At 39.2% G+C, this 23,666-nt stretch overlaps 1 protein-coding gene across 1 annotated transcript in view; it reads right to left on the bottom strand.

The window, feature by feature from the left end:
* The window catches only part of LOC131949953 (receptor tyrosine-protein kinase erbB-2-like), a 97,731-nt gene that overhangs the window by 40,943 nt on the left and 33,122 nt on the right, over nucleotides 1–23,666 (bottom strand). Inside the window, exons 2-6 of the mRNA XM_059311919.1 lie at nucleotides 8,450–8,524; nucleotides 4,733–4,807; nucleotides 4,300–4,371; nucleotides 3,373–3,444; nucleotides 3,103–3,174 (exon numbers count right to left, since the gene is read on the bottom strand). Of these exons, the coding sequence (XP_059167902.1) occupies nucleotides 3,103–3,174; nucleotides 3,373–3,444; nucleotides 4,300–4,371; nucleotides 4,733–4,807; nucleotides 8,450–8,524 (366 nt within the window). The remainder of the gene's footprint in view (nucleotides 1–3,102; nucleotides 3,175–3,372; nucleotides 3,445–4,299; nucleotides 4,372–4,732; nucleotides 4,808–8,449; nucleotides 8,525–23,666) is intronic.

The raw sequence follows: 23,666 nt of genomic DNA, 5'->3' as shown, positions 1-23,666 counted from the left end.
ATAACTTTAACAATACGTCCGTTTGCTGTATTTATTACGTCCCAACACTTATATCAATTTTCAACTGTCTTTTTCATTTAGTTTTACGATAAATTTCTCTAGATCTAAAGATCAGCTATCGAAGGAAATTTATGAATCTAGCCTAGATCTAGATCTAGCCTAGATGTAGGTCACTAGATTCAATGTAAATTCTACATCTAGAATCTATTTCAGGCCTTAATTATTTTATATAAATCTTTGTTTGGCTTATTTAAGATAAAATTTAATTTGAAAGTTAGTACTACTAGACTTATTTTTAGATCTAGATCTAGAATCTATACGCGTAAATCAAGTTGCATAAGGAGACACATAGTATAGTATAAAAATTCACTTGTGACGTCACGAGTAAATAGCTAAAATGGTAGCGTAGTCAGCTCTCATGCAGGAGGCACGGGTTCTAGACCAATATGTCAATGAAATTTTTTTTTCAATTTTTTTTTAGATGTGAATGATAACGTTGCCTATCTGAACTTGGCAAGATACAGGGCAGGTGAAGTAGAGTTCATCTGTTTCTTTGTCCTAAGCATATGAAAGGATAGTGTGGTCAGATACATGCTCGGCTGGAATTGTTTTTTAAACGATAAAAACATGTTGTCTGAGACCTGGCAGGACACTGGGCAGGTGAAGTAGAGTTGAGTAGGTCACCTGTGACGTCAGTTTATGAAGGGATAGTCCGAAATCGGTGTTTTCGGTGTTTTTAAAAGATAAAAAACATATATTTGAATGTGGGGTCTGTTTTTTGTGACGATAAGTGACACTGCAGTAGCGTACCGAGGAGGGGGGGGGGGACGGTAGGGGAGGGGAGGCGGGGGGTGGGGAGGGGAGGCGGGGGGTGGGGAGGGGAGGCGGGGGGTGGGGAGGGGAGGCGGGGGGTGGGGAGGGGAGGCGGGGGGTGGGGAGGGGAGGCGGGGGGGAAGGGGGGGTGGGGAGGTGGAGGGGGGAAGGGGGGGGGGACATATGTTGGGGCGCCAAAATGGTTTGGAAAAATAAATTGATAGGTTGAGGGGGGTTCAAATCGAAAGTTTGAGTGGGGGGGGGTGCACATCAAAAGTTTGAGGGGGGGGGGTTCAAATCGAAAACTTTGTCCCCGGGCGCCGGGAAGGGTCGCTATGCCTCTGAGTGACAGACGTGATGTTTTTTGATGGATGACCCCCGAAACCCACAGTTATCCAACGGATGACGGGTATTCTAGTATACTACTAAAAGTCAACTTTGTTTACATGTTTGAATATTTATTTGTTTGCCTGATCGAAAATTGTGATATGTTCGACTCTATCTGGAAAGCTGTAAAATGGTATGCAGGTAGAGAATAATTTTTTAATGCAGACAGACTGTTGATCACAAATTTATTTAAAGACGTTAATTAATTTATTGATTTATTCCTATGCAGAATAACCCATTTTTTTTTAAAATATTTGAAAAGCCACTAGACTCGGCGGGACCGTGACGTCACAGGTTTTTGTTTACTCTTTAGTACAATAAAATGGCGGCGTCTATTGAAGAAAATTGTGTTCCCATTCAAAAGTTTAACGCGTTCTAAATCTAATTTTCTGTCGGTCATAACTTTAACAATACGTCCGTTTGCTGTATTTATTACGTTCCAACACTTATATCAATTTTCAACTGTCTTTTTCATTTAGTTTTACGATAAATTTCTCTAGATCTAAAGATCAGCTATCGAAGGAAATTTATGAATCTAGCCTAGATCTAGATCTAGATCTAGCCTAGATGTAGGTCACTAGATTCAATGTAAATTCTACATCTAGAATCTATTTCAGGCCTTAATTATTTTATATAAATCTTTGTTTGGCTTATTTAAGATAAAATTTAATTTGAAAGTTAGTACTACTAGACTTATTTTTAGATCTAGATCTAGAATCTATACGCGTAAATCAAGTTGCATAAGGAGACACATAGTATAGTATAAAAATTCACTTGTGACGTCACGAGTAAATAGCTAAAATGGTAGCGTAGTCAGCTCTCATGCAGGAGGCACGGGTTCTAGACCAATATGTCAATGAAATTTTTTTTTTCAATTTTTTTTTTTAGATGTGAATGATAACGTTGCCTATCTGAACTTGGCAAGATACAGGGCAGGTGAAGTAGAGTTCATCTGTTTCTTTGTCCTAAGCATATGAAAGGATAGTGTGGTCAGATACATGCTCGGCTGGAATTGTTTTTTAAACGATAAAAACATGTTGTCTGAGACTTGGCAGGACACTGGGCAGGTGAAGTAGAGTTGAGTAGGTCACCTGTGACGTCAGTTTATGAAGGGATAGTCCGAAATCGGTGTTTTCGGTGTTTTTAAAAGATAAAAAACATATATTTGAATGTGGGGTCTGTTTTTTGTGACGATAAGTGACACTGCAGTAGCGTACCGAGGAGGGGGGGGGGGGCGGTAGGGGAGGGGAGGCGGGGGGTGGGGAGGGGAGGCGGGGGGTGGGGAGGGGAGGCGGGGGGGGGGAAGGGGGGGGGGTGGGGAGGTGGAGGGGGGAAGGGGGGGGGGGGACATATGTTGGGGCGCCAAAATGGTTTGGAAAAATAAATTGATAGGTTGAGGGGGGTTCAAATCGAAAGTTTGAGAGGGGGGGGGGGGTGCACATCAAAAGTTTGAGGGGGGGGGGTTCAAATCGAAAACTTTGTCCCCGGGCGCCGGGAAGGGTCGCTATGCCTCTGAGTGACAGACGTGATGTTTTTTGATGGATGACCCCCGAAACCCACAGTTATCCAACGGATGACGGGTATTCTAGTAGTTTTTAAAAATATTGATACTATAAAGGGCTATGATACGTAGCCAAATCAGTCAATCGTTTTCAGCAAATAAAAACTTAATGTTACCTTTTGTGTATAAACTAGTTGGAATAAGCTGTCTCAAGTTTGGGATAAACTTGGGATAAACTCAGGGATATAGTTTGGGAAACTTACACAGTTTGTAAATTTGTGTTGCTTTCAATACTTACAGAGTATCTAAATTCGTGTTGCTTTTAATACTTACAGAGTGTAAATTTGTGTTGCTTTCAATACTTACACAGTTTGTAAATTTGTGTTGCTTTAAGTACTTACAGAGTATGTAAATTTGTGTTGCTTTCAAACAAATTTTTGGTCAGCCGAGTCAACATGTTGTTCTCCAGTGATCTAAAAATAGATGATCGGATGATGTCAGCTATTTATTAAAGATGGTAGGATGGTATCATACAGGCCTACATATTAGAGAGAGTAGGATGGTATCATACAGGCCAACATATTATAGATGGTAGGATGGTATCATACAGGCCTACATATTAGAGATGGCATCATGTATTTTTAAAGACAAAACTATAAAGATGGACTTACAATATCTTTAGATCAGGAGTTTGTGAAAAAACGTCGGACTGTAGTTCCTCAATTCGGTTGTTGGATATGTTACTAAAAATAGAAAAAGCAGGTTAATATTTAATACAGACGAATCAGGGCTAATCAGAAGAGCGATGACTAAGACAGACAAACCAAGACTAAAACCAACGTACCATAGATTAAAACTAACGAACCATGACTAAGATCAACGAACCATGACTAAGACCAACGAACCATGATTAAAACTAACGAACCATGACTAAGACCAACGAACCATGATTAAAACTAACGAACCATGACTAAGATCAACGAACCATGACTAAGACCAACAAACCATGTATAAAACCTACGAACCATGACTAAGACCAACGAACCATGATTAAAACTAACGAACCATGACTAAGATCAACGAACCATGACTAAGACCAACGAACCATGATTAAAACCAACGAACCATGACTAAGAACAACGAACCATGACTAAGACCAACAAACCATAATTAAAACTAACGAACCATGACTAAAACCAACGAACCAAGACTAAAACCAACGAACCATGACTAAAACCAACGAACCAAGACTAAAACCAACGAACCATGACTAAAACCAACGAACCAAGACTAAAACCAACGAACCATGACTAAAACCAACGAACCAAGACTAAAACCAACGAACCATGACTAAAACCAACGAACCAAGACTAAAACCAACGAACCATGACTAAAACCAACGAACCAAGACTAAAACCAACGAACCATGACTAAAACCAACGTACCATAGACTAAAACCAACGAACCATGACTAAAACCAAAGAACCATAGACTAAGACCAACGAACCATAGACTAAAACCAACGAACCATGACTACGCCTAACGAATTATAAATAAAACCAACGAACCATGACTAAGACCAACGAACCATGACTTACATTTGCTCCAGTTTCTCGGCCCCATGGAACACATCAGCGTCCAATGACGTCACCAGGTTATTCCGCACATACCTGTGAAAACAGATTGATATTGAAACCAGAGAAGCTAATGTCTATCTTGTCTCCAGAATTTACAATTACTGTAATTAGCATTTAGTGATAAATTTTACAAGAAGAGTAACATAAGCATCCCCTATATCAGTGCATCTTATTAAGAATTGCACATAATCAGGCGTGATAGCACTATATATATATATATATATATATATATATATATATATATATATATATATATATATATATATATATATATATATATATATATATATATATATATATTTATATATATATATATATATGAGTAGCCTGCAACAAGACTGGTCACAAATTCTTACATAATACATGCTTCTCCTACTAATATATGAACACTTACAAGCTCAGTAACTCCGTGACGTCAAAAATTTGGAAAACAGCCTTTAAGTCCTTGACATTGGCGTTGTCTATGTACCTGCCCAGACATGAATATCGTGAGTACAAGGTATTTTTGCTGACGTTTTCAACAATAAAGAAATACATAAAAAAGAAACGGTTCAACTAATGAAAGGCAGAGGCGATTGTGACATCAGTAGCGGGCAAGTTGCAGCACTATCCAAACTGCTAGAATGCATAGTATGCAGAGGCTATGCTGGGCTTAAAAGGGGGCTTATTTTAAGTATGTGTATTGTAAAAGGGGATGGTTACAAGGACTATGGGTTATGTTCCTTAAGTCTAGAATTTTTCGGTCCTTAAAACATGAATCGGAAAACAGGTTCCTATGGTGAAAATTAGCGCCGCATGAATGCCATAGAAACAGGCCAACTATTTTACTTGATGTTTGTAGAGTATCGCCTGTCTTTAAAAGTCCTATGCGATTATTTCCTCGTCACGATATTGTGAAATTTACAAGGTGTAATAGCGAGTTTGTCAGGTACCTACTTCCAAGCTGTATTCGATCTCCAGTCAATGACCAATAGGGCCTATTTTATTGCCGCTGTATATTGGGCTCATCATTTCTTCTCCGTCACACACCCCCCCCCCCCCACCCCACTGTCTTCTTTAAAAGCTTTTACTTCCGGATCAAACTGGGCGTCTTTTCGCTCAAGAGCATGAACTCTTTTCTGATTTGTTAAAAACTACACGGACATATTCTATTTTTAAATATCTCTTCCTTTCCCCTATTTCACCCCCTTCCCGACCAGGAATTAACTTTTGACTTCTGGTAAGGTCAGGACAACCTTCAACTTTTGACTTCTGGTAAGGTCAGGACAACCTTCAATACCCTAACGGACCACCCCACAGTTCCAGCTGAGCAAATTATTTTAGAGGTTCCTGCTGGGACCTGTAAATAACTGAGTCTTGTAGAGAACAGCCGAGGGATTTGGATAATTGCTAAACAGCTTTTCAAAAACCAATAACAAATCACATCATCTTTAACCGTTTCTCCTTGGTGATTTTTTAAAGGTATTTTCCTACGAGTTACCTTGACTTTCGCCCTTGTTCTGAAGACAAGACAAAATATCGTCTTTGAGCGTGAGCGGCTGATGTTAATTTAATTTAGAACACGGGGAAAAAATTGTTTTGAAGAAGGACAGTTTGGGGAAAACAATGTTCGACAGATTTCAAAAATCAGTGTTTGTCTGTTATATATTTTCTTCTTCTTCTTCGTTCTTAATTTTAGTGTTGGAAAGGATCCCCTTCCAACACAATTAAGGATACGTGTCAACTGGTTATGCGCCATTGAGGCCATCGACTCCGATTTCAGCCTGTTTTTCTTTTTGGATTTGCTTCCATAGCCTTTGTCCAACCAAGAACAAACTACAAGGCAGCAGTTTTTTTTTTATTTTGGAGTTGTCTCTCCAAGAAGAGTGGCTGTCCCAAGCTAACGAGCCTAATCTGCCCGAGGGTTCGAACTCGTGACTTTTCGGTTTAGCAACCATGAGCTTTACCGACTCTACCACGCCGACCCCTTGTTATATATTTGAAAATCAGCGTTTGATTGTCATAATTTTTCTATATTGTGTACACCAAATATTTAATCGATGTTAAACACGAAGGTTAGTGCGACGAATCAAATAAATCAAGTACTAAAACAGTTTTTAAACGTGGGTCTGTTCGCCTGGAGAAAATTTGAATTTCGAAAAGTTTTTCAGTTATTCTTGCTAGTATTTCCATTGAAGTTTAAAACTAGTTTATGATTAGATGTAGACATTTGACATTTGTTTTAAATTGTACTTCAGTATGTTCAATATTTGATGACCCTAAGTATTAAGATTGTACTTAAAGCTGAGATGTTTTAACCCTTTTATATAAATTCAAGATATGCATATTTGATGGTTTGAAATTATGGTAAACTTTAAATACAAAATACGCTCTTACCCATGCAAATCACACCCCACCCCGAACCCCATCCCCCCCCCCTCTCTCCCCCCCCCCCCCATTTTAGATGAAATGTCGGCTCTCCGACTAAGCTGACACATTAGTTAGCTACCGACTTAAGCTCAAAACACTAATCGGTTAGTGAGTTAAGTTCACTGAATGGGCGGGCCTTGACTTAAGCTCACATATCGTATAGTGAGTTAAGCTCACACAATAGTCGGCCATTGACTTTAGATAATCCGCTCACGGCCGAGCAGGTCCAACGAGACACTTATTGTAATGGCCGTCTATGGGGATTATCGCGATAATCCCTTTTTAACCTTTTTCTCGTTTCGCAAGCTTCGAGTGCTGAGATTATCCAGTCTCCATTTGTAGCGTCATATAGTTGGACTGTGGCTTTATGAACGCTCCAATACCTGGCACCAGTTCCAATCGTGACTTTTATAAGGTCCTATGACGTGTGTTCCATTCACAAACCATGAAGTATTAGAGCAGAATTTCTGAATCACATTCCGAGCTAGGTGAATACTAGGTCTTTTCTTTAGAGATAACATCAGGGCTGAATCTATACTTTGAGATAACATTGCGGGCTAAGTCGATACTCTGGAATAACATTGCGGGCGTAGTCGATACTTGAAGAAGTCACGATGTTTTAACCGCTGACGTCACTTCCTGAAAGTGAAAGGTCCAAGTGTGGCCGGAGCGTGGAATGTGATCGTTGAGAGTTAATGAAAGCTTTCACAGAAACACTGGTCGTTGAGGCCACACATATTCCACTGTACAGCTAGACCAATAGACTAGAGCAGTAGATGTGTAGGCTATGTGCTCAGTGCAGCGGTCGATAAGCAAGTACCAGGGGGGGGTGAATTAAGCTCGTACTTTTTGAGTGGTTTAAGAGAAGATGGGGGGAAGGGGGGTTACATGCACATTTTAATACCGTTTCTACGTCTAAGACTGTGACCTAGAACATCTGAAGGTCCTGAGTCTCTGACTTAACGCAATGTTGCCAGCGGGTGCTTTAGGTGCCCCATGGTGACAAAATACGTGTACGTCTATACGCTCTGTCTGCCTTGTAGGATCAAGCTATGTGAAAGACACGTGTGACGAGAGATGAACGGCCGTGCACTAGCTGTACCTAGCGTCGTTTCTAACTTCAGGAATAAAATGACAGTCTAACCCCCTCCCTCCCTCCCCCCCCCCCCCACCAAAGCCTCCACCCTCCCCCTTTTTTTTCAACCCAGCCGGACACCCACGGGTCAAACGCCAGGCAACATTGAGCGGGAAAGTGATGGATTCTACATGTGCTTGAGATCTGCCTGGCTTTAAGGCATCACGAGTACCGGCAATGTCAGTGTTAGAAGAAATGTTGAGAGGAGAGTAGGTCATATTCATTAGGTGACAAAACAAGGCATCCAACAATCCATATGACATCCAGCAACCCATCTGCCATCCAGCAAGACATCTGCCATCCAGCAAGACTTCTGCCATCCAGCACGTCATCTGTCATCCAGCAACTTATCTGTCATCCAACAAACCACGTGTCAGACCCTATGCCATTGCGACAGACAGACTATTGTAACCACGCTAAACTAGATTCCCTAATGTTACAGTGTTGAACAATTTGGTCAAATGGTTAAGACTAAAGAAACAAAAGTCAAAGTATCAAAGACTAAAAACAAAAGTCTAAGTATTAAAGACTAAAAAAAAGTCTAAGTCTCAAAGACGCGATACTCACAGGTTGTTGACCTTAAGTGATGACGTGTTGATGAGGATCTGTGAGAACGTCTGGAAGTTGGTGCCGGACAGTGACCTGCAAGAGAGGGAAAACATGAGTAGAGGGTGCTGGGGGTAGGGTACGTCTGTGTGTGGGGGAGGGCTAAAGAAGAGAGGGGAAAGGTGGGTACAGGGTCCTGGGGGGAGTAGGGTAGTGTGTGGGGGGATGGGTGTTTAGAGAAGAGAGGGAAAACATGAGTACATGGTCCTGGGGGGGGGGGTAGGGTACGTGTCTGGGTGGATGAGAGGGGGAAGCGGAGAAGAGAGGGAAATCGTGAGTACAGGGTACATGTATGTGGGGGGGGGCTAAGGAAGAGAGGGGGGAGGTGAGTACAGGGTCCTGAAGGGGTAATGTACCGGGGGGTGGGGGTCTCAACAATGAAAGAAGAATGTGGTGGGTGTGGGAGCTAAATATGGGCAGCAGAACTACCCTGAGAGTGGGGGACTGAGCTAAGGAGGAAGGGCAAGGTACGTGTGGTGAGGGTACTGAACTAGTCGGTTTGTCCTGTCCTAATGTCCTATATAAGACCGATTGGGCCGTCTGCAGGACGTATAAAAGACAAATACACTTCGATATTTTTCTAGATCCGTGAAACGTCTGATTTGTAAGACGTCACTGAGATTACAGGACGTTGATAATGTAGGACGTCTCGGTGTAGCTTCACTCAGCTCTGAAGAATACCTTATATACATTTTAGCCGATACAGGCGGATAGGCAATAGGTTTGTCATTCAATTCCTCGTTTAAAATGCTTTAAGGCTACAACTTTTGCATTATGGTGGGAACCATATGTACTTTAAAACTTCAACCGATCACAATGGCGATTAGTGTGTTCGTGAAAATGTGAAAACATTTCGCTTGGGGCAAGTGAAAAAACATTTTCATTAGTTGCTTCAGTGAATGTGGGAAGGTGGTGGGGGTAAAGAGGGTATACACAGTGGGGAGAGACTGCGGGCGAAGAAGGTATAAAACAGTAGGGGGAAGGCTTGTGGTACAGAGGATTTAAAACAGTGGGGGGAGGCTGGGGGTTCAGAGGATATTACATTAGAGTTCACAGCAACTAACCCAAGGAGATTATTAAAAAAACCGAATCGATTCTCTTTTGTTGTTACCCTAGTCACAGGATGACCTTCAAAACCCTCTGATGGAATTTTTTTTTTCAATCTTCACTTTCCAATAGTTGGATCTAATCACACTCATGTCTAGACGGTCAGTTTTCACATTTTAAATGGCAGATCTCAAAAACTGTACTCGTAAACTGCGACTTTTTAAAAAAATGCCTAGTCCCCCTTCACCGATACCCTCACCCCCCCCCCCCCCCCCCCCTCACTAGCTATTAAAACAACATAATGAGTTTTGGATCTCGATTATCTTTCAAGTAAATATGGCGGCTTCAAGACGGAAGTGACGTCAACTAGTAGCTCTGTCGGGTGAGTAATCAACAATAGAATGCACTAGGCAGTGTTGGAGGTTTAACTTCTGAATACTTGGGAGAACCAAAATAGTGTTTTATTAAGATTCCATGTGAGTTAGATGCAATACAGTGGATAAATAGCTGTGGTGCCGGTTTAATTAAGTTTACAACATAAATATTGTCGTTTTTAGAACATCTATAATATCAATATTGCTGTCTTAATAGCGTCTACAACATCCATATTGCTGTCTTCATAACGTCTACAATATCAATATTGCTGTCTTGATAGCGTCTAGATTAGAATATCAATATTGCTCTCATCGTAGCGTCTACATCATCAATATTGCTGTCCTTCTAGCGTATGCAATATCAATATTGCTCTCCTCGTAGCATCTACATCATCAATATTGCTGTCTTGATAGCGTCTACAATATCAATATTGCTCTCATCGTAGCGTCTACAACATCCATATTGCTGTCTCTAGAACATCTGCAACTATAATAAAATCAGCAAACTACAAATAACCTTGAGTATCTCTCCATGGTGTTCGCCCTCTCTCAACAATATGTACACAACTCTCTAAGTCTCTCAACAATATGTACACAACTCTCTAAGTCTCTCAACAATATGTACACAACTCTCTAAGTCTCTCAACAATATGTACACAACTCTCTAAGTCTCTCAACAATATGTACACAACTCTCTAAGTCTCTCAACAATCTGTACACAACTCTCTAAGTCTCTCAACAATATGTACACAACTCTCTAAGTCTCTCAACAATATGTACACAACTCTCTAAGTCTCTCAACAATATGTACACAACTCTCTAAGTCTCTCAACAATTTGTACACAACTCTCTAAGTCTCTCAACAATATGTACACAACTCTCTAAGTCTCTCAACAATATGTACACAACTCTCTAAGTCTCTCAACAATATGTACACAACTCTCTAAGTCTCTCAACAATATGTACACAACTCTCTAAGTCTCTCAACAATCTGTACACAACTCTCTAAGTCTCTCAACAATATGTACACAACTCTCTAAGTCTCTCAACAATATGTACACAACTCTCTAAGTCTCTCAACAATATGTACACAACTCTCTAAGTCTCTCAACAATTTGTACACAACTCTCTAAGTCTCTCAACAATATGTACACAACTCTCTAAGTCTCTCAACAATATGTACACAACTCTCTAAGTCTCTCAACAATATGTACACAACTCTCTAAGTCTCTCAACAATCTGTACACAACTCTCTAAGTCTCTCAACAATATGTACACAACTCTCTAAGTCTCTCAACAATATGTACACAACTCTCTAAGTCTCTCAACAATATGTACACAACTCTCTAAGTCTCTCAACAATATGTACACAACTCTCTAAGTCTCTCAACAATATGTACACAACTCTCTAAGTCTCTCAGCAATCTGTACACAACTCTCTAAGTCTCTCAACAATCTGTACACAACTCTCTAAGTCTCTCAACAATCTGTACACAATTCTCTAAGTCTCTCAACAATATGTACACAACTCTCTAAGTCTCTCAACAATATGTACACAACTCTCTAAGTCTCTCAACAATCTGTACACAACTCACTAAGTCTGTCATGATCAAAAGTTCAGAGTTTGTCAACATGGACGTCTGAACCTAAAACTCTGAGATTGTTTGCTGAAGTGTTTTACTCTGAACTACTTTTTTTGAACCCGGATTAAAATCTTTAGAGGAAACTTTTATTGGAGTATTGAGCTTGCCAGTCCATCGGGGTAAAGAAAATGGGTTTCTTTTTTTTTATTATTTTACTGGAGATTCAACAACCCGAAAAGTTTCCAGAATGATCGGTTTTACGGTGATTAGTAAAAAATTTGAATAAAAATCCAGAATATTGTAAGGATTCTATTCACATGAAAACAAATTATCTGTGAAGGTCTTTACTACACTCGAAAACAACACTACTTACATTTTATAATAAAAAAAAACAACAGTTTTTGGGAATTCCCTCTTAAGACCTATTTTCTACTTTGAATCCTTTTTATAAATTAGTTTTTTGTCAGAGCTTTGCCTTTAAGCGAGTCTAAAGAAAGGAGTAATACAAGACTAGAAAAACCACGAGTATTTTGTTTATTAATGTATATGTCAGGGGATTATTCTGTACTTTATGCGCACTCAATCTGCTTGAATACTGCTACAGAATGGTAAATCTCGCATCTATTCATCCTAATGCACGGATTATATTTTTTTATTTATCTGAAACTCAAAGGGAGTTAATAGCCAAGAAACCATGATAAAGGGAAATAACTTTTTTTCGAATAAAAAAAAACTTTCTTATTTTATTATTTGGATTGCAGATTTAGTTTTTGTGTTGTTCCTTTTTAGAAACGTTGAATAAACTAAAATTGTATAATTCCTGTACATTAAGACAAGGTTACAGAAGTATTGAAATACGCTAAGGGTTCTATAAAAGCAATATGCGTGTATCATAGAAGTTTTGATAGTGTGCTCAACAAAGACATCTTTTCATAATGTTAACTGAATGGCGAATAGGGGCAATGACAAAGATTACAAACATGGCTTACGGTAGTACAAACAAGACTTTTTGAACATGGTGGGTTGGTGCAAGGACAAGTCTTTTCAAATCAGAATTACGGAGCAGAATAGCAAAATGAATATATCCACTTTTCATTTACCATCCACATTTTCCTCGAAAAAAAAAGCTAAATTGCAAAGAAGGAAAAAAATCAGAGCTAAAATAAAATATACGAAAAGCTCAGAGCTTAATGACAAAGTTCATACAGCTCTGGCTTGAGCTCTGTGCTCAAGTACATCCGAAAGCTAAGAGATAACGAAAACAACTTTAAACTCCGAGAGCTTACATTTGAGGATCTGAGAGCCACAGAGAGGAGCGAAGAGAAGCGGAGGAGAGCTTATGTTATCGGATAGATTTGTTTGAGAACTGATGCTACATCAAGATTTCAAGTAGGATACACTGGTGCATTTAAATTTAAATAATTGGATGTCATACAATCGAGGTGAAGATGTGTTAAAAGAAGCAGGGACGTCAAACATTCCAACACAGAGAAGGTGTTAGAACAGGGCCAGGGACGTCAAACATTCAAGACGTCAAACATTCCAACACAAATGTGTGAGAACAGGACCAGGGACGTCAAACATTCAAGACGTCAAACATTCCAACACAGAGGTGTGAGAACAGGAGCAGGGACGTCAAACATTCAAGACGTCAAACATTCCAACACAGAGGTGTGAGAACAGGACCAGGGACGTCAAACATTCAAGACGTCAAACATTCCAACACAGAGGTGTGAGAACAGGAGCAGGGACGTCAAACATTCAAGACGTCAAACATTCCAATACAGAGAAGAATCAAGGACGTCAAACATTCCAATACAGAGGTCTGAGAACAGGACCAGGGACGTCAAACATTCAAGACGTCAAACATTCCAATACAGAGAAGAATCAAGGACGTCAAACATTCCAATACAGAGGTCTGAGAACAGGACCAGGGACGTCAAACATTCAAGACGTCAAACATTCCAATACAGAGAAGAATCAAGGACGTCAAACATTCCAATACAGAGGTCTGAGAACAGGACCAGGGACGTCAAACATTCAAGACGTCAAACATTCCAATACAGAGAAGAATCAAGGACGTCAAACATTCCAATACAGAGGTCTGAGAACAGGACCAGGGACGTCAAACATTCAAGACGTCAAACATTCCAACACAGAGGTGTGAGAACAGGACCAGGGACGTCAAACATTCAAGACGTCAAACATTCCAATACAGAGGTCTGAGAACAGGACCAGGGACGTCAAACATTCAAGACGTCAAACATTCCAATACAGAGAAGAATCAAGGACGTCAAACATTCCAATACAGAGGTCTGAGAACAGGACCAGGGACGTCAAACATTCAAGACGTCAAACATTCCAATACAGAGAAGAATCAAGGACGTCAAACATTCCAATACAGAGGTCTGAGAACAGGACCAGGGACGTCAAACATTCAAGACGTCAAACATTCCAATACAGAGAAGAATCAAGGACGTCAAACATTCCAATACAGAGGTCTGAGAACAGGACCAGGGACGTCAAACATTCAAGACGTCAAACATTCCAATACAGAGAAGAATCAAGGACGTCAAACATTCCAATACAGAGGTCTGAGAACAGGACCAGGGACGTCAAACATTCAAGACGTCAAACATTCCAATACAGAGAAGAATCAAGGACGTCAAACATTCCAATACAGAGGTCTGAGAACAGGACCAGGGACGTCAAACATTCAAGACGTCAAACATTCCAACACAGAGAAGAATCAAGGACGTCAAACATTCCAACACTGAGAAGGTGCGAGAACAGGACTAGCCAGACAACCTACGAAAACTCCAGGAGAGTGGATGTCAGCCTGATACTTTTATCAACCCATCCAGCGCCAGATGATTGGAAACATGAGATCTGAGAAAAACGTAATCAAATATTGAAATGTGAGACATGGATTCTCGACTCCATGATATTATTTGCTTGGGTGAGTCACACGACTCGTGGCGTCTTGAGACTCGGCGGTCGTTGCTCGGGGGTGGGGGAGGTTACAAGTTGTTGAGTATGATAAGATGATTCTTATGCTGGAGCGGGATGGTCGAGTGGCAGAGCTCCAAACACTAGATTTACATTGGGTCAGCTCAGCAGAGATATGGCAGGTGGCGGTGTGCTACGTGACAAACTAGTTCTTCGTTTTTCAAAGTCCCGCTTGTCATCGTATATATATGTATGTGTATATATATATATATATACATATATATACATATATATATATATATATATATATATATATATATATATATATATATATATATATATATATATATATATATATATATATATATATATATATGCAACAAGCAGAGCAGGTATTTAACTCAGTTCAGCTGTACAATGGTGGTCTAGTACATTCCCTTTTAATCTAGTCTGAACTTTGATTCTGGTCAAGTCTGCGTTTACTGAAATATTTGCTGGAAATTTTAATCAGACTTTGTTTGTTGAACTTACACGCTGTAGAGATCCCGGTTTATTTGATCATACAAAGAGTCTCTTGATGGTTTCATACAAATAGTGCCTTGTTCAGTTGCTTTTAAGTTAAAAAAAAAATCTCCCCTTTCATTTTTATACACGAAGTTTTTGCTTTTTAAAAATAATTTAAGTAATTCACAAATTTTAATTAGCTGAAAAGTCACCTAAATTAGGATAAATTAAAATAAATCACGAGACAGAACAAAAATACAACTAATTAAATCTCCAATTAATTACAGCTCCAATTAAAAATGTTGAAATTGTGAGACGTATCAAGGCTAACTTAATTATTCCTTCATCAAGTCTCAACCTTACACCGGAAGTTCTAACTCTGACGTCATTGACTTTGTTCAAATTTATGTCAACCGTTAACCAAATTAAAAGAGAAAAAACACATTAAACCATAGTCGCCGAACTACAGATCCTCAGCCTACTTTTTTCCCAGGGCATCTCAAAACAAACGCAAGGCCCCCAGCATCAGAGTACGTTGGATATTGTAGCATTACAAAGGTTTGGAAACCATTTTTACTCAATGTTTTGTAAACTAGTATACAAATATGTCATAATTAGTTAGTATAATTTATGTAGTAGTCTAAGTAAATATATTTTAAATTTTTAAGAGTAAATAAAAGATTTTGTAGACATTCTAATGAATGTGACATACTCTTTTGAGGATTACAAAAGGTAAATAATCTATTATACGCTTTAAAACAACTCTCTCTCTCTCTCTCTCTCTCTATATATATATATATTTATATATATATATATATATATATATATATATATATATATATATATATATATATATATATATATATATATATATATATATACAGATATATAATGAGTAATCCTGTGTGTTCTTTATCCAAATATTTTAGAGACCCGCTATGATGATTTGTTTAAGTAGAATGTCTTTAACGTCCCGAACGTCTCAAAACCTTTTTGTTGGGTTATTAAAAAAGAAGGAATCATTTTTTTTTTATCAAGGACACACGGAGTACATACTGGCACTAAAGTTCAACTTATTTTTAGAACAACTTGTCCAAAGTAATAGTCCGCACGTGCAATAAATTAGTGAGTCAACGTGTTTTTTTTTAACTGGGAACACAGGAGTAATTACGAGCAGGAAAGGGGAATAATGGTAGACCTATGTGGCAGATTATGGTGATACCTAGGTGTAATTAAGTACAGGAATGGGGTATTATGGTATGTGGCAGATTATGGTGATACCTAGGTGTAATTAAGTACATGAATGGGGTATGATGGTAGGCCTATGTGGCAGATTATGGTGATACCTAGGTGTAATTAAGAACATGAATGGGGTATGATGGTAGGCCTATGTGGCAGATTATGGTGATACCTAGGTGTAATTAAGAACATGAATGGGGTATGATGGTATGTAGCAGATTATGGTGATCATCATCATCATCATCATCACTCCTTTATGGCCCCTGGGGAGCAAAGGACTGCAACCACACATCTCCAGCGGACTCGGTTTTGGGCTGCTCCTCCGATCTGTGCCCATGAGAGCCCAGCTGTTCTTGCCTCTTCCTCAACCGTTCTCTTCCATGTTTTCTTTGGCCGGCCCACCCTCCTTTTCCCCTGGGGATTCCAGTCCAATGCATGTTTTGCGATGTTTGATTATGGTGATACCTAGTTGTAATTAAGTACAGGAATGATGTATAATGGTATGTTCCAGATTATCTTGATACCTAGGATAGTTGTTAAAGTCATGTTAGTACAATTGATAGGTTGGTATGTAGGATGTTTCGAGGTAATGAAATGTCGTATAAGGTCCAGATATTGTAGTTTGGTGATTTGTACTTCCGGTATGGTAGCACAAATATTAGGTAAGGTAATACAACGGTAAGACTATGTGATACTAATGTGGTAAATCAGATATTTGGGTGATACAAAAACTATCTGAGATAATACATTGCCAATGTGTGGTGATTCAGAAATCATTTAATGTTATAGGCGTACATTGTTAAAATACAAGGGTTGGTCACTGCTATCAAAGTGAATAACGCAGGTGTTTAGTGAAATTACACAGGTGTTTAGATAAATAACGCACGTGTTTTGAAAGTAAAATGTAGTTGTTCACTTGCTAACCTGCGTATCTTCCAGGCATCTATATAGAAAATATATACTTTTACCAGTGTCCACCCCCCCTCCCCGAAAATGTTGACCGCTCCCCCCCCCCCCCACCCCGAAAATATCAAGTTGCTCCACCTCCCCCCCCACCCCCCGGAGAAAAACGTCTGGAAGAAACACTGTGTCTAACTTATATGTTACATAACTACCACAGTGATCAGACTTGTGTTTATTCATCTGAAGTTGTTTCAAATGATCCACCAACAAAACGGAAAGACCGAGGTCAGTTAAAATAATGTGACGCAAATGACGCAGCTAATTAGGTCACTGACCATCCGGTAGTTGACCTGTTGCCCACTGAGACAATGACCTTAAGGCAACTCGGTCAAATACTAGTGACCTGATCGAACTCCCGTGGAAACCAATGTTTCTTGCAGTCGTGTTTCAGCATTAATTATCAATTTTTTTTTGTTTTCATTTTTCATCTTACAATGGTTGGCTGTATTAGGACGTCAGGCATTCATCATTCGAAATGGTTTTCTAAGAATAGCTTCAAAATATAATAAAAATATAAAGGCTATTCTTAGATTGAGAAAAACCTTTTTTAAATCTGGCCAAATGGTTTTCGGGCCATTGCCTGAAAGGACGATTGGTTAAACTGAACGTGCACTGAAAGGCTATGTTAACCCACAGAAGTGGAACATTCTAGATGGCAGATCACACGTTTCGTGACAGCGTCGTACCAACAGGGGGGGGGGGGAGTGGGCGGGGGGGGGGGTCAAAAAATATCTGGACTTGTAGTTACTTTTGTTAGAATTGAAATTCATTTTGTTAGAGTTATATCAATATAGAACAAAGTTAGCTGCGCATATTTAGTAAAAAATTCCAATAGTAATAAATTATTAATAAGCTCAATTACAATATTGCACTTTCATCGCACTTGACTGCATTCCCCAAACAATTGTGGTTTAATGGGGGTGGGGGGATGAAATAAGTGACTTGTTATTCTAAGGCAAGGCACTTATCCTCTCCAAAACAACTAGAACACGTGCATGATCGTTTAAATTAAATAAAAGCTAAATGTCAAATTTAATTGCTGTATCAAATAATATAAAAAAAACAATCGCTCAAAAATCAATTAGCTTTAATTAAAATAGTTCCGTATAGCCGTGACGGTTGTCCATTGTTTTGAGAGGTCCTCTGCTCTAAAGATGGGATATGAAAGATGGGATATGAATAACTACACCGTGTGCAGTGGAGCGTGGTGACGTCTGCTGACAATCAACAGCCGCCCAGCCAGTGCCAATATATCGATCCGGTCTCAAGAACGCCGGAAGCCGGCAGACTATTGTCCGGCAGACTATTGTCCAGCCGGCTCGCGCATGGGATCTGAGTGGTCATTGAATGGGCCTCCATTTTCTCCAGCGGTCTACGTCACTCATTAAAACGGTATAGTCTTGGTGAGATTGGTGTCCTTCAGAGCACGTTCTTGTTGTGCGTCAGCTGACTCCTGCATTGACCCAGAGGGACTGGACCCTGGTTGGAGTCCCTTTATATCACGTTCTTGTGCGTCATCGGACTCTTGAATTCAATCAACTGGGCCAGGTAAAACGATGGTTTAAACAAATTAAAATCATTTTATGCACACACAAAATTGTCGGCAGAAATGTTTAATGTATTCACCTTCTAATGATCACTTTTTGAGATAACATTTTAGGTAGCATGTTATTGCCAGGTGATAGCTTGGTGATAGCAGTGTGCAGGTAGTTGAGTAGTGTTGGGGTAGCAGTTAGGTAGCTTTACGGTGGCAGTTGAATAACTGTGATAGAAGTTGGGAGTTTTATGGTAGCAGTTGGGTAGCTTTGTGCTAGCAAATGTGTAACGCATTTGATCATTTTTCAAATCGTCCAATGGGTGCAAAGATCGGCTCCATGTTTTTAAATATCTTACCTTTGGTCAAATATTGTTGTTAAATATTTCTCATAGTCTGACCTTTGGTCAAATATTGTTGTTAAATATTTCTCATAGTCTGAACTTTGGTCAAATATTTTGAACTATTTCTCATGGTCTGAACTTTGGTCAAATATTTTGAAATATTTCTCATGGTCTGAATTTTGGTCAAATGTGTTGAAATATTTCTCATTGCTTGACCTTTCCCGAGTTTGATCGACGGCTACCCTCCCACCAAACAAACAGAATATGCTATTCAAAAGCTGAAAACAAAACATTCCAAAATTAAAATCCTCCATTCCCTCTTCTAGGATTAAGCTGAGCCGTCTGCTGCGCTAATCTGGCTTCCAAAGTCAGCCATTTTTTTTTATTGGCTAGTGTCAAAACAATTTTTTTTAAAGAAATATCAACGCCATTTTTTTTTGTTAACATTTTTTTTAAGATTATTGCCATATCATTGTGTAAATATCTTTACTTTTTTTAAATATCCGAACTTTAATTAAATTTAGAATTGGAAATTCCCAGTTTACTGTCGACAAATTAACTAAAGCTAAACGCTACAACAGACAATATAAGAACTTTCACTTCTGTAGGGTGATCACGGTAAGTAGATCGTACATTAACTGCCGTGGTTTTAATTATCAATCAAGGATATAGTTTCTAATTCCAGTTTTAAATTTATTTCAGGTTAATCAACTCCAAGGTTTTGAAAAGAAAACAGTTTTTTTTTAAAGAAAGTAAAGAAAAATGCTTCAAAGAGCAGTAAAACCTCTCTCCTCCAGATTCCCCACTTCACATCCTTTCTTACACACACACACACACACCCCCCTTCACAAAGGGATTGGAACATTACTGACTCCATTATTAGACGGGTATTAACCGCGGCAATTTTCTTTAGTGTGTGTGTGTGTGTGTCTGTGTGTGTGTGGCGGTATTAGTTTTAGAATATTTTTTGAACTATCTTCTGATGTAAGATTGTGTGGGCAGATTGTGTTTTAAAAACATCATCTGATGTAGGATTGTGTGGGCAGATTGTGTTTTAAAAACATCTTCTGATGTAAGATTGTGTGGGCAGATTGTGTTTTAAAAACATCATCTGATGTAGGATTGTGTGGGCAGATTGTGTTTTAAAAACATCATCTGATGTAAGATTGTGTGGGCAGATTGTATTTTAAAAACATCATCTGATGTAGTATTGTGTGGGCAGATTGTGTTTTTAAAACATCAACTGGTGTAGGATTGTGTGGGCAGATTGTATTTTAAAAACATCATCTGATGTAGTATTGTGTGGACAGATTGTGTTTTAAAAATATCATCTGATGTAGTATTGTGTGGGCAGATTGTGTTTTAAAAATATCATCTGATGTAGGATTGTGTGGACAGATTGTGTTTTTAAAACACGGTTCTCACACCGCTGACCTGATGTACCCCTCTCACTGGCTTGCTGTTTGTTCCCTACAGACTGGACCGAATCTCCAAAGTGTGAGTGTGGGGGACGGGGCAGTTGGGCCCTTAAGTTCAGGCATTCACGTGCTTGGTATTACCATATATGGAAGTTAACTGGACCAGTTACAGACACCGGTTAGTATAGACCGGTTATCAATAAGGCTTACCCCGGACCACTTACTTGAACCGGTTATGCCGTACCGGTTACTAACAAGCTATTCATGGACAGGTTAGCATAGACCGGTTACCTGCACCGGTTATTCCAGACCGCATACTAACATGGGTTATCATGGACCGGATACCTGCACCGGTTATCGTATACAATAGACAACCTGCCAATCTCAAATACCCAAAACTAACGAACCCCCATCTAAAGACTTAAGATCGACGCCTACAACCACAGGTGATCAACTACACCTGCAACCCTGAGCAGTTACCTACACAGGTGATGACGACCCTTTATCTACACCACTAATCCCTAAAGGGCAATCCTTGTGAATGTTGAATCATTGACCATAATAAGCTGCGCATGCGTGACCTTTGACCTCTAAGACAATTAAGACTGGCCTATTTATCAGCATGAATTAGGTCTATTAGTTAGTTAACCGGAGAGGTTAAACCGGTGAAGTGACGTAGGTGCCGGGTCCGGTTGAGTGTCTGGTTTGTATTAACACTAATCCAAGATTTGAGACTTTGAGTCACGTGAGCTGGGTTGTGGGTCATCTTAAATGTGACAGTCGGGTCAGTCATAGAGGGTCACATCAGTCACACTGTGACAACTTGGTCAGCTTCGCCGAGGGAAAATTCAGAAACCCAAAACCAGGATGAAAGTTAATTCAAAGTCTTGGGGAAAAAAACAAAATGGCGGCTTGGACTGATGGGATTAAATTAACGTAATAAAATAAACGAGGACTATTTTAATTAAGTCATCTCACGAACATGACGCACTCTTATGTAGTTTAACGTGTAGGTTTAACGTGTGGGTTTAAAGTGTGGGTTTTACGTGTGGATTTAACGTGTGGGTTTAACGTGTGGATTTAACGTGTGGGTTTAACGTGTGGGTTTAACGTGTGAGTTAAACGTGTGAGTTTAACGTGTGGGTTAAACGTGTGGGTTTAACGTGTGGGTTTAACGTGTGGGTTTAACGTGTAGGTTTAACGTGTGGGTTTAAAGTGTGGGTTTTACGTGTGGATTGAACGTGTGGGTTTAACGTGTGGGTTTAACGTGTGGATTTAACGTGTGGGTTTAACGTGTGGGTTTAACGTGTGGGTTTAACGTGTGAGTTAAACGTGTGAGTTTAACGTGTGGGTTAAACGTGTGGGTTTAACGTGTGGGTTTAACGTGTGGGTTTAACGTGTAGGTTTAACGTGTGGGTTTAAAGTGTGGGTTTTACGTGTGGATTGAACGTGTGGGTTTAACGTGTGGGTTTAACGTGTGGATTTAACGTGTGGGTTTAACGTGTGGGTTTAACGTGTGAGTTAAACGTGTGAGTTTAACGTGTGGGTTAAACGTGTGGGTTTAACGTGTGGGTTTAACGTGTGGGTTTAACGTGTGGGTTTAACGTGAGGGTTTAACGTGTGGGTTTAACGTGTTGGTGGATTTAACGTGTGGGTTTTACGTGTAGGTTTCACGTGAGGGTTTAACGTGTGGGCTTAACTTGTAGGTTTAACGTGTAGGTTTTCTGCATGGGGAGGCGGGTGGTATGGAGTGTCATCTATTTCCTCCCTATTCAACCCCAGAGATCGACCGCGTGAATCAATTAAAATGTACTTCCTGAATGTAAATCTATAGAGTACGCAAAAAATTGTTTGTACAAAGGTACTATAGAATGTTGGTGTTTTTAATCAATAAATTGTCACCTGAGATTTAAGTACCTGGCTAAATAAACACGGAGAGTTGGAAAAAAATTACCATTCGTTTTAAAGAATTTAAGTCGTCCTTTACCTGAAGGCCATAGGGTAGATGAAGTAGAGTTCTACTGTTTCTGTGACTTGAATGAAAGGGTAGTATGGTCAGTTCTATGTCCAACCCTCTTTATTTTTCGTAGAGTTCGTTATCATTTAGAGCTGAGTGGACTCAAGGACGTCCTTCGGGGTGCGAATTCGAGACTTTTGGTTTAGATGCCGTACGCTCTGCATGGTCAAGGTCAACTAAGAAACAACATGTACAGTACACACTTTTACACGCTCTCATACATTTGAGAAAAAAGCTTTGAAAACACATTTCTACACTCGAAGGTTACCTGTATTAGATGTACAGCCTACACTTTCAACAATATTTAAATGTAAGCAACGTATGCGAAAATAAAGTGTATACAAGAATTGTTGGAAATATTTTAAAACCTGTTGAGTGGCGTGTCGACGTGTTTATCCTTAGACTTGTAAAATATATTTTTATCACGTTTGTTATATTATGTTAGGTAGAACGAGATATAAAATAAATAAATAAAAACTGCGTTCAATAACAAGTTAAAAATGTGGATCAGGACGTGGCGGTTGGTGTACGACTCAGCTCTAATCAGTTCCCAACATCGATTGGAAACGGAAAGTCCAAATGCAGTCGACATGAAGATTAAAGATCTATTTCATCAACCTTAATGCTAATAAGTGTCCAATGTGTTTAGGAAATTGACTGTCTTTTCGTGGCTATATTAGTCCCCCACCACCCCTCCTACATAAAGTAAAATTATAAACTGATTGCTAATTAATCTATATACTACTAAAAGTCAAGTTTGTTTACATGTTTGAATATTTATTTTTTTGTTTTTTTGTTTGTTTGTTTGTTTGCCTGATTGACTATCTCGCATGGTTGCACTCATCGTGGAAAGCTGTAAAATAGTATGTAGGTAGAGAAAAAATTTTGTTTTAAGACAGACTGTTAATCACACATTTATTTAAAGACGTTAATTAATTTATTGATTTATTCATAGGTAAATTAACCGTATTTTTTAAAAAATGTTAATACATTGAATAAACTTTGTGGGGATAGTGACGTCCCTTGATGTGTTTACTTTTTGGTAAAATAAAAATGGCGGACTCCATCATAGACTTTGTGGCCCATTCAAAATTTTAACGCGTTACAAAGCTAATTTTCTGCCGGCTATAACTTAAACAATACGTCCGTTTGCTGTATTTATTACGTTCCAACACTTATATCAATTTTCAACTGTCTTTTTCATTT

Source organism: Physella acuta, unplaced genomic scaffold, assembly GCF_028476545.2.
Source record: "Physella acuta isolate Inbredline_101_S28 unplaced genomic scaffold, ASM2847654v3 ptg000721l, whole genome shotgun sequence".
In the NCBI taxonomy this organism is placed as follows: Eukaryota; Metazoa; Mollusca; class Gastropoda; family Physidae; genus Physella; species Physella acuta.
This window is presented reverse-complemented; position numbering and strand designations above follow the sequence as displayed.